At 37.0% G+C, this 13,496-nt stretch overlaps 2 protein-coding genes across 5 annotated transcripts in view; both read right to left on the bottom strand.

The window, feature by feature from the left end:
• Positions 1-7,473, bottom strand: part of rpa1 (replication protein A1) — a 22,122-nt gene extending 14,649 nt beyond the window's left edge. Inside the window, exons 1-10 of the mRNA XM_024277864.2 lie at positions 7,143-7,473; positions 6,825-6,872; positions 4,884-4,962; positions 4,349-4,457; positions 4,181-4,269; positions 4,023-4,100; positions 1,833-1,944; positions 1,657-1,759; positions 1,493-1,561; positions 1,115-1,307 (exon numbers count right to left, since the gene is read on the bottom strand). Coding sequence (XP_024133632.1) covers positions 1,115-1,307; positions 1,493-1,561; positions 1,657-1,759; positions 1,833-1,944; positions 4,023-4,100; positions 4,181-4,269; positions 4,349-4,457; positions 4,884-4,962; positions 6,825-6,872; positions 7,143-7,172 — 910 coding nt within the window. The 5' untranslated portion in view covers positions 7,173-7,473. The remainder of the gene's footprint in view (positions 1-1,114; positions 1,308-1,492; positions 1,562-1,656; positions 1,760-1,832; positions 1,945-4,022; positions 4,101-4,180; positions 4,270-4,348; positions 4,458-4,883; positions 4,963-6,824; positions 6,873-7,142) is intronic.
• A 309-nt stretch (positions 7,474-7,782) lies between these two features.
• Positions 7,783-13,402, bottom strand: serpinf2b (serpin peptidase inhibitor, clade F (alpha-2 antiplasmin, pigment epithelium derived factor), member 2b). 4 transcript variants are annotated; one of them, XM_036215040.1, is made up of 10 exons: positions 13,117-13,402; positions 12,647-12,734; positions 12,432-12,494; positions 12,249-12,323; positions 11,903-12,170; positions 11,230-11,373; positions 10,900-11,088; positions 10,601-10,743; positions 10,296-10,500; positions 7,783-8,427 (listed from the first exon to the last, which is right to left on the bottom strand). In XM_036215040.1, exons 3-10 carry the CDS (start codon positions 12,477-12,479, stop codon positions 8,075-8,077), a joined length of 1,425 nt encoding a protein of 474 aa, XP_036070933.1. In that variant the 5' UTR covers positions 12,480-12,494; positions 12,647-12,734; positions 13,117-13,402; the 3' UTR covers positions 7,783-8,074. The 4 variants fall into 4 exon arrangements, with proteins under 4 accessions (XP_036070933.1, XP_036070932.1, XP_036070931.1 ...); XM_036215039.1 differs by having other exon boundaries at positions 12,651-12,734; positions 13,117-13,401; XM_036215038.1 differs by having other exon boundaries at positions 12,426-12,494; positions 13,117-13,400.
• Positions 13,403-13,496: the final 94 nt, after the last annotated feature.

Raw genomic sequence — 13,496 nt, 5'->3', positions numbered from 1 at the left:
ACACATTCATGAATAAAAAGGTAATGTATTCTATTAGCTAAATATGGTTAAGCTATAGTTACAAATAAAAACATACGTTGTGGAGGGATCGGCAGAATCTTCAAAATTTCAAGCCTGATTTTTTTGGAAAACCACATGACTAAAGGTCTCTTCATTCATTGACCAGGAATTACGAGAGTGGGACAAGCAGCTAGAAGCAGAAATTATGGAAGCCCTTCACTTTGGAATATTTCACTGATTCAAACTTCATGGGATGACGTCACAGCAGAGGTAGGTGTGTCCAGCGTAAAGAGACACAGAAAAGCACATGAGCGTTTTTAGAGGTCTTTTAACAAATAAAGTAAGGAGTTTGACCATTTTTTTCTCTTTGTTAACAAGACAATTGTTCCTTTACTGTAAATTTGCCCTGTTGGTTCAATTCTACTTTGTTTACATCACGTGATTACCGACTACGGTGGCCGTTTTGGGTCAGTTGTTCTGCTCCTGGACCGCTTTGTGTTCAGGTTGAGGAATCTCAGAGCAAACCGAAGCTTAGTTCGGTTGGAAACGGACCGACCAGGAACCACTTGAGTGTACTCGGACTGAAACTTTGTTCTGGATTATCATGGGAAACGAACTGTGGATCACTAGAAGCAAATGTGTGAAGTATGAATACACCCATAGTGTTTTATTAGTTTGGTAGAGGCTTTAATTCACACTATTTTTTTATCAATTCAAAAATACTATTTAGATTTCCTTATTCCTAATTTTTTTTTTTTTTTTTTAAGTTTTGGCCTTTTTGCTGATATTAATTTAAATGCGTCACAAATGAAACAATTTTTGGAAAATACTTTGGTTTAGACATTCTTTGAATCTACAGCTTTATCATTTAACAATTAAAAATCATGAAATATTAATTTCATGTTCAAGAGTTTAGGAAAAAGCTTAATTAACAGTGAAATTTGCATCAATTACATGTGCTAACTGCATGAACTTGTTTTAAAATTACTTCTCACTGCTGTGACAACCGTCTCCGATCAAAATTAGAGTTATTGTGACCCAAACTACAAACAGAAACTCCCAGCTTAGTGAAAGCCTCCGATGATCCGACATTCGGGGCCAAGCGGCTCCTCACCCACGATGGCGTCCTTGTCTCTGCTCTCCAAGTCTCCGATGGAAATAAAGTCGCACTGCATTATGGGAACGTCACAGCTCTCCTCACAGGGGAGGATGGTGGACTCTCCGTTGAGCGTCATTTCATAGTCGTTCTTTACGGACGTGTACTGCTTGTTGGCGATCTTTAAGGAGGCCTTGGAGAGGTAGTAGACCTGGAGCGTTCGGATACGAGAGATTCGCACATTAGGGGAGATTTTTACCACGCTAAATTGTTCAAATTAAAAATAAAAAGCAGATGTCTGTGGCTTTAAATCATAACCTGACAGCTGCTGACGGATTCATTTGGTAAATAAAACACCAGATCATCAGGATGAGGTGGATTTGAAGGGAAGCTCACCTTGCCGACCTCAATCAGGGAGAAGAACTTGTCCACTTCCTGGTTAAACCCAGTCACTCGAATCTCTCCCTAGAATCAAAACAAGTTGGCTCATATTCAAAAACATATTATATAGTCTGATGGATATGGTTTTAAAAGTGAGAAATGTATAAAATGAAGCTCACGCTTTCATCTACAAGCTCCATGGAGAAAAGCTTCCCATCACCGCGAGAATTGCTCCACGTGCGAATGCCGCTCTTGTTAGTAACACGAGCACGGATAGTCCATCTGTTGAAAAGTTAGTGAAGTTTTATCATTTGAAAGAACATAAAAGTACTTTTTACCTGGAAAAGACACTCACTTGGACTGATAGGGGTTGAGGCTGGCGATGGGAACCGCTTTGGAGCTTCCTCCCGGAGTGGTGGGCATGGAGAGCGGAGGCTTCTTCCCAAAGTCTCGGTTGAAACCTTTGACTTTAAGAAGAAAAAAAAACATTGAAAATGTCATTTATTGAAAAACAGAAATGCCAAAAATCCAGCTTTACTGAATTGGGATTTATTTGATACGTCAAGGTTTGTTGAGCAATAATCTGTTAAACCGAGCCCTGCGAGCATCACGCCAAATAAAAACAGTATCATCCAAGTCTGCAAGAATGAGCGATTTGGGAAAAACGTTGAGAAATATGGTTCACGTGAAATGCTGTGAAAAAACAGGAGACGCCTTTTCCCCCGGGAGAGCCGGAGTTTTGAGATTTTCCGTCTAAATGGGCACGGCGACGTTTGATTGGTGTGCACCTCACGCGGCGGATTAGAGTTCAAAGCGTCCACTCCAGCCCTCCCACTTTTTCCCAATCACTGCACTTCTGGTAATTAAGCCCCCAGATCAAGCGGCGCACGGAGAAATGAACAATGACGGCGCTGATGAAGGAGGGAGGTGGTGGCCGCCACCTCGGCTCTTACCTGGCAGATTATAAGGGTGACACATGACAGAAGGGGGGAAAAAAAAACTAGCCTGAAAGAGGAATTTAATGCAAATAATTGACCCTACAGTTAAACTGCAGGAATTCTCAGTGATTAAGACAACTTTGCTTTTGCAGCTGATTACAGATTATGATGTAAGGCAGTGGCCTTAAGCCTTTTTCAGGCCACAGACCGGCTTAAACTAGACAATAATTTCATGGAGCGGTCCAAACAGGGCTGAAATTGACATTTTTAAGAGTTCGGTTTTTGAAAATCTATTTTCAAAACAAAATGTTACAAGAAAAAAGTAAATAAATAAATAAATAAATAAGTATCAAAATATCAGTATTTTTTTAAACAAAGTTGTTGGTTTGTAGAAGTCGTTTCTGATTCGAAAACATTACATAATTTGTTTTACCTCATAAAATTGACATTTTAAGACTTATTCAGGTTCATTTTATCTTTCCGGGCAAAAACATTGATCATATGTTGTCTTCAACTTTAACTGTCAGTAAATCTTTAGTCATTGTTTATTCCTTTTAACACAAAGGAACATTTTCTGTGCTGAAGTGTCTGAACGGATCACTTCATAATTCAGCCTTGCTGTAGGAAAATTCTCAAAAGTCTCTTTTACAAGTTTCCACAAATCAGTAACTTTAATTGACTGAATCTTCATTCTCTGTAAAATGTTTGAACTTTGTGATGAAGATTTTCTCTTTAACCTCTAAGTGGAGGCTAACAACTGGATGCTAGCTTCAGCTACGTCCATATATTAAAGTCTGATGGGTAAATAAAGCAAAAAAAATATGATAAAACCGTCATAAAACTGGTATTTTCTAAGTATAATATAAACGTGAATCCACAGTGTCTCGAACTTTATTATCTGCGTGTTTAAAACAGTCGTATAACTGTCTTAATAATTCTGTATGTGGAGGACGATTCCAGAGTTTCGTCTGTAAACAGCAGCTTCATTATTCGTTGAAGTCAAAGGCTCTTCTTCGGTTTCCTCTCTGGCTCTTTTCTCCCAAAAGAAACTTTCCAAAAACGTTTAATTGTTTGGTTTTTGTCAGCTTTGGGCTCCTATCTTAGCAATCATGGTGGCTGCTTTAAGTCATGTGACCAAAACGAATGTTGTGAACTGAATCCAACAGTTTTCCAAAATAAAACTTCATTTGGATCAGAAAATAAATGAAGCAGAAATAATCTAAGTTAGTGAACGTAAGGGTCAACAATTACTTGGAAAAGGTTTTTTATTTTCATCCATCCATCTTTTATTCCTGCTTGTTAGGTGTCATGGGGATGCTGGAGCCTATCCTCACCACACCCTCGACAGAAAGGGACAACTTAGTTACCAATTAACCTATGAAACGTGTGGGAGGAAGCCGGAGAGCCCGAAGAAAACAAAAACATACACTGGGATTTGAGCCTGGGCCTCCCCGATGAGAGGCAACATTGCTACCTTTACACTACACCCCCTGCAGCAGATCTTGCTAATGCATTAGTGATTCAAACTATTTATCAGAAACAGAAAAATGCTGCCATCTAGTGGACAATTCGTGACAGTTTCTGTTGTAAGAGAAGCTTCTGCTCACCAGCTTCCATTTTATTTTGAGGCTGCAGTGGAGGCCGGTTTTCCTGAGCCGGAGCCGGTTGGGAGACTCCTTTCTGAGCTGTGAGAAGGATTTAAAGCTCCTCAGTCAATCATATTTCTGAACAACACAGTCGTTTCAAACGAATTTCAAAGCGTTACCTTCATTGTAAGGAACTGGGTCTCCTAATTTACCACCGACTTCTCCAGCAGGCTTGACGACTTCAATCTCCAAAATGATCACCACCCGTCTAAACAAACACACCCCTTTAGATCAATATTTCTCATTAAGTCCAAGTAAAATCAACAATAAGCACATTAAATTCTTACCGGCCATCCTTCAGCACATTGGTCACATGTCTCTTCAGAACACAGATGCAGTTTTGGGCCAGAATGTTTTCCTCTGCCATGCAGTTCAGCTGAGTTGAAAGCATGAAGGCTGCAAACAGGCAAGAAAATCAACAAATATTTTTGTGTTTAGTGACTTGAGAATCATGACGCTGGACAATGCAAAAATAAATGCAATGTCAGACAAAAATTAACCTTTACACTCACTGATGATCAGATCAAACTATTAAACTTTTATTACTAAGCAAATGTTATCAGAGTCGATTTAGAGTTTAGCTGCTGATAAATAACAGAATAAGATTTAATCTTAAACTAAATGAATTTAAGTGAAATTACATTGACTTCTATGTAATTAACATCAATGAAAAATGAATCTTATAAAAAACATTTTACCAACTGTGGAAGCTAAAGCTGAAGTATGTGATGGTACAATATATATATATATATATATATATATATATATATATATTTCCTAAAAATGAAAAAACAGATAAAAAAAATATTAACAAAATCTTACAAGACAAAGTGTGTCGTCCATCACTCATCATCACCCGAAAGCGAGACGGTCCACTTCCTCCATCAATCTTTCGAATGTTCTAAAAGAGAAATGCATATTTAGTGTTTTAAAGACCAACTAGGATCATCAACACCGAGGTGAAGTTAGTTGGATATTGGATATTCGACAGACATTCGCTCTGGGTGTAGTTAGGGACCGTCAACAAATTCAAGTTTTACCATCAGCAGATAAAGGTTTTTTTACTTAAAAAATTGATTAAAAACAGGAAAAGCATCAAAGGTCAATCTAAATTGCTGACCCCGATAGATCTTAGCTAACTTTAACATTCTAGAGATATTTGGACCAATTAGTTATGAAAACCGGAAAGCTATTGAAAAAAAAGTGTAAATTTACAGTAAAAAAAAGATTTAAAATAGAAAAAGCATCAAAGGTCAATCTTAATTGCTGACCCCGATAGGTCAGAGCTAACTTTAATATTCTAGAGTGATTTGGACCATTTAACTATAAAAACCTGAAAGCTATTGAAGAAAAACCTTTATCTGCTGATGGTAAAACTTGAATTTGTTGACGGTCCCTAACTACACCCAGAGCGAATGTCTGTCGAATATCCAATATCCAACTAACTTCACCTCGGTATCATCAACTAGGATTTCAGCCACTTCAACTATTCTAAAAGCATTCCCAGAGGTCTTTTAAGTTATGATTGTGCCGTTTTTAGTCAAAATCAAAAGTAGTTTATTAGTAATTTGTCTCCAAATTATGGGAAGGACCACTGGTACAGAGCAACCCCGTCCCCTGACCCCTCTCCAATGCTGGAAACTCTGTGTACACCCCCTCACACTTCCCAAACAAACATTACCACTGCAACAAAAACGCTGAGCAATAACAAAACTATCCAGATGGCGGTTCAGATGAAGACGTCCATGAATGTAGTCATCTACAAGTAGAGGCATCACTCAATTACAAACTCCATTTGAATTAAAAAATATTCAGAATTGAAGTTTCAATCCTAATTTTCTTTGTATATTTCTTCCTTCAGAAAAATGCCAAACCAACGTGTTAAAATGCATGACTTTCATTGGAGTGGGTCTTCAACATACAGAAAAAAAAAAATCAATCACCCTACATTAAATACATTATTAACAACAGAATCAATATTCAAAATCATACATATACATAATCCAGTAAAAGATGTTTTTACTCAGGTGTTTCTGGGTGACCTGCTGACATATTTCACAGGCAGGTTTGGGAAAAGTTTTGTTTCATCTAGAAATATGATATTGTTTTTCTTTGTTGACCAAATCTTCCATTCTAGGGGAAAATATATAATAAACCCAATAATTATAATATACACAATAGAAAATGGTGAGGTGAAGTCCCTTATTCTTAAAAAGGAAAAAAACAGAAGTTTTGAAAGACAATTAGACCATTTCAAGTTTTTACATTTGTTATTTCCAATTAGAAGGCCCCACATTTAATTTAATTGTTTACTGTATTTTCTAAATGTTTGGTTGATTATTTTTGCCAAAAGATTTTGTCCAGGCGTTTTATGCTTTGGTTTGTTTAAAGAAAATGTTTGGAGATATATGCGAACTGCCCTTAGTATGCTGTATTGTATGTTGAATATAAAAAAGACGTATACAATCTATTTAATTTCCCATGAATACAAGGGAAGCAATATATATATATATATATATATATATATATATATATATATATATATATTTGTTCTCCTGTCATTAAAAGAAAGTTAAGGTCAGTAAATTTTACATCTCAATCCCTAAAAAATTACCAGAACATTTCATCGTTAGCAAGACGATCTTCAAGACCAAATAAGAATCGAAAACAAATCTGATTACTGGACTTCCCCTCTAATCCAGACAGTGAGCGGAACTATTTTTTCCGGAAAATTTATTTATATAAAAAAAGGTTCCTACTCACCACCAGTTGAAGGACGGCCTCGTTTCCACCGGTTCCATTAGCTAAAGCCTGTTATATAAAGGGGGTTTGTTAGAATTCAAGAACATTTACACGACTAAAATGTCTACCAACTCATACTCACTACAAAACAATCGACGAACACACGGAACTATATTATATATTAATCATTATTTTTGACATAAGCTCTTTGGTTTGGTCAATACAAACTAAATAGCTTAACAGAATGATATCTAATCGAAGCCCACAAAGACCAACATTTCAAATGTTACAATTATGACTTTCTACTTCAAAATTGTCGAGATATAAAATTGTGCTCACCTCTATGGCGCCTTCTGAAAGCTTCGTCATGGTTGAGAAATTTGAATTACCAACAAACTGCACTAAATCGACAGCTGAGGATTCACTTTACACTCCTCACTCCTCACTGCTCAGTTGTGTCTGGCGCCAATAGTTAATACAACTGGGGCGCCAAAGTCTTCCCAGAGCTGTCTGCTTCCGCTTCCGGTAACAGATCTGAAGTCGGTTTGTTGCTTATGAACAACGCGCTGTTAAAGCATTGATGCCAGTATAACTGACTGGAGATCAGCGGTAAAAGCTTAAGCGCCAAATGAATCGTGACGTAATGAACACGCTAGCGATGCGTTCAAGGCCCTCAAGAAAAAAATAAGAAAAAAAGTATGTGTCTTTTTGTTTGTGAATCGTATTCTTTAAAGTACATGTATTTGTGTGTGATGCTCCTGGTATTGTGGTTAATATATTTTCTTTCTTTCTTTTCTGTTGGCAGTCAAACTTTTGTTGTATATACTCTTTACAAATTATTTTTAAAAATGACCCTCTAAAAATGGGAGATCTGAATAGTCTGTTTCGACAATATTTAAGTTTCATAAAGTCGGTAAGAAAAAAAATGCATAAATCTGGTTTTGTTTTTCTTTATTTAGCGTAAAACTCAACACCATGGTATGATTCAGAACAATTATTTTATTCAACCACATTAGATGACATACAAAAGCAAAGGTTTTAATCGACCTTAAGATCCATTTGTTTTCATGTTCAGATATGAATTTGGAATTTCTAAACATCTCTGAATGTCTGAAAACTAAAACAAAACTGGAAGCTTCAAGTTTTAAAGAGAATTTAGGGCTCCTCAATACTTTTATTTTGTAATGAAAAAGACAAGAAAAACATAGTTCACTTTCACGTATATTGTTTTATCCAGTATGACTCACAAATCAATTTTCCTGGAAGAGTTCCTACTTCGGAGAACGTTCGAAATCACCCATCGAATTCTTGTCATGTGGGAATCCTGCTTTATCTTTGTTTCCAAACTCTCCTTTCTGCAGAATGGGGCCTCCGGGGTTGGGATTGTTGATCACCCCCATGAAGATTGGTATTTGAGTCATGTCATCGATCAGCACAAAGAAGAAGGGTTGACTCAGGTGAAAAACTGGATTAGATGCTCTTGAGATGACCACAGTGGTGGATGCAGCCGCTTCTGCTCCCTCCTCATTTATTTCCATGATGGACTTGTGCTTCACGCTGGACACTAGCAGGGGGCCGTCGGCGATATCGGCCAAGTTGGGATTCTGAAACATTTCTCCAAGGCCTGATACAGAACACATGGACAAAACAAATCAGTGGAAGCCTGAAAGAGAAGGTTAGGGCATGGATATATACAAAACAGATGGAAAGCATAAATTGTGGATTAACAACTTCCCTGTATGGAGTTTATTGGGACGTTAGATGAATATCTCAAAATCAACATGCCCCTGAGATAAATAACATTACTGTTTTTTTAGGTTGGTCTTTCTTGAATCTCAGTCTTCTGCAATTTTATGTCCAAGGTAGTCTCTTAGAATTGTAAACTTGAATGGTGGTACCTCTTTTTTAGAAATGCAATTGCAACTCTAAATTTCAACAACAGAAGCCATTTGGGAAAAAGAATGACTTAGCATTGGAAACAGGATTATTAGATAGTAGCAACATGACCTTTTTCCTGTTTAAAAACACTAGAACTAATTTGTGCCTCAAAAAGTTGCTTAGGGTTTTGCCAAGGAGTTTATTCCACCTGTTCTGTTAAGTCTTAGACAAATGCTTTAAACATTTGTTTCTGCTTCTGATTTGCACATTTTTTTGTGTAAATAGTGATATACTTGATAGATTTTTTAAATAACCCTAATGGGTATTACCAAAGTGATCATCCTGCAGTCCACATAAGCCATTCACAAAACATCAAAATATAGTTAGAAAAACTCCGCACAATTTAACCTCTTGATGGATGGCAAAATGTATTTCCACCTTGTGACCAGGTACTCTCTGAACTGGCTGCCAGTGAAATACTCAATTTTTATTTGTAATTCTTGTACTTTTAAGTCCCTGGCAGGTAGTCCCTTCTGACCTCTCCAGTCTGCTTTTAAATTATTCCCCCCTAGGGGTGTGTACTGGCAAGAGTCTGGTGATACATTATACATCGCACTTCATGTCTTACTATGTGTACTGTAATGCAACATATTCCAAGACTGTACCAGAACCATTTCCCCCTTTTTTTTCTTTCTTTCTTTTCCTTTTTTTTAAGAGTATGACTTAGAGAAAATCTAGGTCAGACTAAGTACTCCATGACCCATAACAACAAAAACCATGAGGCTGACTGAGCCAATGAGGCTAAACATTTAATACAAGCTGGTTCTCGCGAAATCTAGTCGTTGTTTTGGTGCTGCCAACTAGTGGTCTGAGGTTTAGGTGGAAAACAAAAGTGAGACGCTGAAGGAGGCTCATTGATACTTAATTAAATGTTGCCATGTCAGCATTTTACATCAGAAAAAGTATTGCAAAATTGAAATATTGTGATATGTTGCTAAATCGAGTTTTCCCTGCACCCCTATTCCTCCCTAAAGTCCTTACGCTCCGCTGACTAGTCTATGTTTCTGGTTCCCAGAACCAAACTTGAATTTCTAAACAAATGATATCTCATTTGTTTAGTTATAAAATGACTTATTTTGAAGAATTATCACCTTTTAACTCAAACTGAGAGGGGACCGTGCTTTTGCTGCAGCAGCTCCCAAATTCGAATGATCTTCCAATTCATGTTAGATAGTCTTCATCATTGCCTGTTTTTAAGTCTTCTCTTAAAACCCACTTTTTATTTGGTTTTTAATACGCAGTGAACAGGTTTCCTCTGTTTCTTTTAACCCTCTACCGTTCAATTTGTTCTCTTTTATGTTATGTTTGTGGTGTGTTTTGTTTTAACATCATTACTTTATGAGCACTCTCTTGTACACTTTTAATCTATTGTTATCAGATTTTTTTAATGCTTTTATTTTGTGATTGTGCGGCACTTTGGGTCTTATGGACAATTTAAGTGCTAAATAACATTTACTATTATTAAACTTAAAATTAATAACCCTAGTTTGATCTGGAAACACTCAAAAAACAATCAGATGCCTGATATAAAATAATATAATAAAGAATTTTTACCCAGTCTGGTGAGAACCTCCTGCAACTCTTGGGAATACTCCAATTTAAATTTAGGAACTTTGACTTGAACGGCCCTTTCTTTTGGAAGATGGTCATAAAGATCCGAGATATTTAGCTTTGCAGAAAGTGAGGACACGTTTACTTGGCCAGACAGAGGCATCACCACCAGCAAGCTCATCGACTTCATGAATGGAAACTTTGCAACCTGGAAAGGAAGCAAAAATCAATAAAATCGGATGCTGGGACTTAAAAGTCGTTATTGCTAAAATCTTGTTAATGTTAAAATCTTTATGACACTATCATACCTGAGCGTCAAGGTCATGGTCAGTAAATGAACTCAGAGGATGCTTTGCATCTTCCATCACTTCAACATCCACCATGTGTGTGTCATCAAGGTGGAACACGCCTCTGGTGGTAAAGCGTGGATCAAATCGAGTTTTCCATTCGCCTTAGGGACAAAAAAAATCTCAACTCGAGTAAGCAGTTATTCAAACAGACAATTTCATGCATTTACTTGAAATGTAAATGCTATAAAGTATTCACAAACCATGCTTTTATCGATGTAAAAGTTACATTCACCGTAGTTTTAAAAGTTATTATTCACCTTTAAAATGGACAGCATTAATGAGCATAAGAAGCAGATTGGTTGGCAGAGACGACAAGAAATCTGACATTTTTCCTTGTGTTGCATTCTCCACCCAGTCATTGATCTGCTGCAGGCTCTCCAACTTTGCAGGTTCTGAGTCGTACAGCTGCTTGGATTCACTGACAAACTCTTGCTTTGCTTCAAACCCTAGAACACATGAAGCATGACCCGGTCTTTATTAATTTCTCTTTTTTTTTCATTAGCAAGAGACAAGGAAAAAGCAAAACTATATATAAAGTATAGCTGACACAGTGCAGTTGCACAAGTCCGGTGTTGTTGGTTACCAACCTTGGCCCAAAAATATTCCCGTTGCAATTTGCAAGTCTCTGTTTCTAAGTTGCAGTAAGACATTACGCAGAGACTCGTGGTAGCAGGGGACAGAGTTTTCATGGAGGTGATGCATCAGTAGCTTTTCTGTCTCATTTTCCGCACCTTTAGACAAAAAAAGAGAGGAAGGTAGGAATAATAAGTGAATGGGAAAATGGTGCAATGCTGTGGGGCAAAAAAGTATTTAGTCAGCCACCAATTGGGCAAGTTCTCCCACTTAAAAAGATGGGAGAGGCCTGTAATTTTCATCATACGTATACCTCAACCATGAGGTATACTTAACAACCCAGAATATCTCACTGGCTGACTGAAAACCTTTTTGCCCTACTGTATATATTATCACTAGGGTGTAACGATTATCTGACTTAAATTAAATTCCTGCAATCCAACTAGAATGGTCTGTCTAGGCAAATTGTTAATCAAATTAAATCGACCTGTTCCATTATAAAATAATTAAAAATGAGATTATTCAACTGTATCGATATTGGAAAATACCATTTAGAACAAGACACTGATGGTTCAAAATGAACCAGCATCAACAATGAATCGAATTGTTAAAATGAATCCTTACACCCATAACTACAACAATGTACTAAAAAGAAAATGGTCCAACGCTTCAATTGGCCATGCATACCTAAAGCCAACTGAGAAAGAGCCAGGGATATGCTTAAAGGAGATATTATGAGATTTGGCTGATCTGGTGTTGTCTCCAGGTTTTGTAGTAGTTGTACTCCCAGTTTCTGAATGGCAGCAGTGATTGCCTGCAGGGACTCTGGGCTCCGACTGACAGAACCGCAGCCATCCACGTCATCTTCATCTGATGCGGATCCACCGGAGATGCTTGCAACTGTCGTTTCCACGATGGGAGGTCCCGGTTCTATTGTTCCTCTGCTTTCTTCTGTCTTTGGGAAATAACAATAGTAGGAAATGATTGTGAAACTGATTTTTTTTTGTTTTAAAGAGCATTTTATTCTTTTTACCTCTGTAATGTTACTGGGCATCAATGGAATGAGAGGCACAATAGGCACTGAGTCATCATCTGCTGCTTCAGCATTCTGTTGACAAGAGCGTAACCTGATTATAAAACAAATCAGTCAAAAAGAAGTAGAATGTACAGTATCCTTTCAATCTTTATGATAAAAAAGTTATCGGTTTACAGTGACCCCTCGGCTGCAGAGACAGATAAACAGGAGTGTCAGGCAGATGTCCATGTCCTGATAACGTAACTGCAGAAGAAAATTCAGGCTGATAAAGCAAGAAACAAACATTTTCAATTTAAAAATAAAAAGTATTGCACACAATACTTTGAAAGCCAATTTTTTCTTTTCAATTTCCAATACATTAACGATTAAAGAAAAAAAAAATAAACATAACTTACTTGCCTTTGTTCTAGTATTGTGTTGTTTTATCCTCAGTTGACTATCTTCCCTCTTTTCTAATGGGGCCGAAATAATCTGAAATTTGACCTAAAACATGCCACACAAAGAAGGATTTTCATCAAGTAACTATAATGCACGAACAGAAAAATTGTAAAATTCCATTACTATTCTGAAGCAAAACTGATAACATGTTACTTCTGTTCATTTATCCACTTAACAGCTAAAAAAAATAAACTATACCACCCAAGGACATTTAGATTTTTGCAAACTGTTATGTTTGACACCAAAAAAAAAACACGGCAAAACGCACAAGAACAACTAACTGGTCTGTCATTGCTACCTTTTAAGCAAACTTTATGCAATTTTCCCACAAAAAGATTAAATAATAATCAGTTGTTTTCTTTAATATTCCTTTCATTCCTGAAACTACTTCAACAAAAATTGTCGTAGTTTATTAATTTGACCTTACCTTTTAATTTTAGAGGGGGAAAAATGTTCTTGCTGGCCCCAAAAAAAGGAGAAGCCACTGTACTGTGAATGGCTGAGTCTCCAAGAGTGAAAGATTGGCAGTTGCTCAGTAAACTGTTAAATATCAACTTAAATTGATCGGGGGGTTAACCCACTAATTCTTAAAAGTTCCTTCTGAGGCTCTTCCAGGGCAGAATATTGAAGTCTGACATACGAGTATTTTGCACTAGTCTATACACACGATATCATGACAAAACTTAATCTCTGACGGAAAATGAGACATCTCGCAAAAGTGTAGTTTTTCCAACTGTGTGTGGGTAAACAACAGCAGACTTTAGACGTTTGATGTCAGGGATCATACACCCACATTTCCCAGAAACA

This window comes from Oryzias melastigma, linkage group LG13 (assembly GCF_002922805.2).
Source record: "Oryzias melastigma strain HK-1 linkage group LG13, ASM292280v2, whole genome shotgun sequence".
Lineage (NCBI taxonomy): Eukaryota > Metazoa > Chordata > Actinopteri > Beloniformes > Adrianichthyidae > Oryzias > Oryzias melastigma.
Note: the sequence above shows the minus strand (reverse complement) of the source record. Positions and strands in the feature narration are given on the sequence as shown.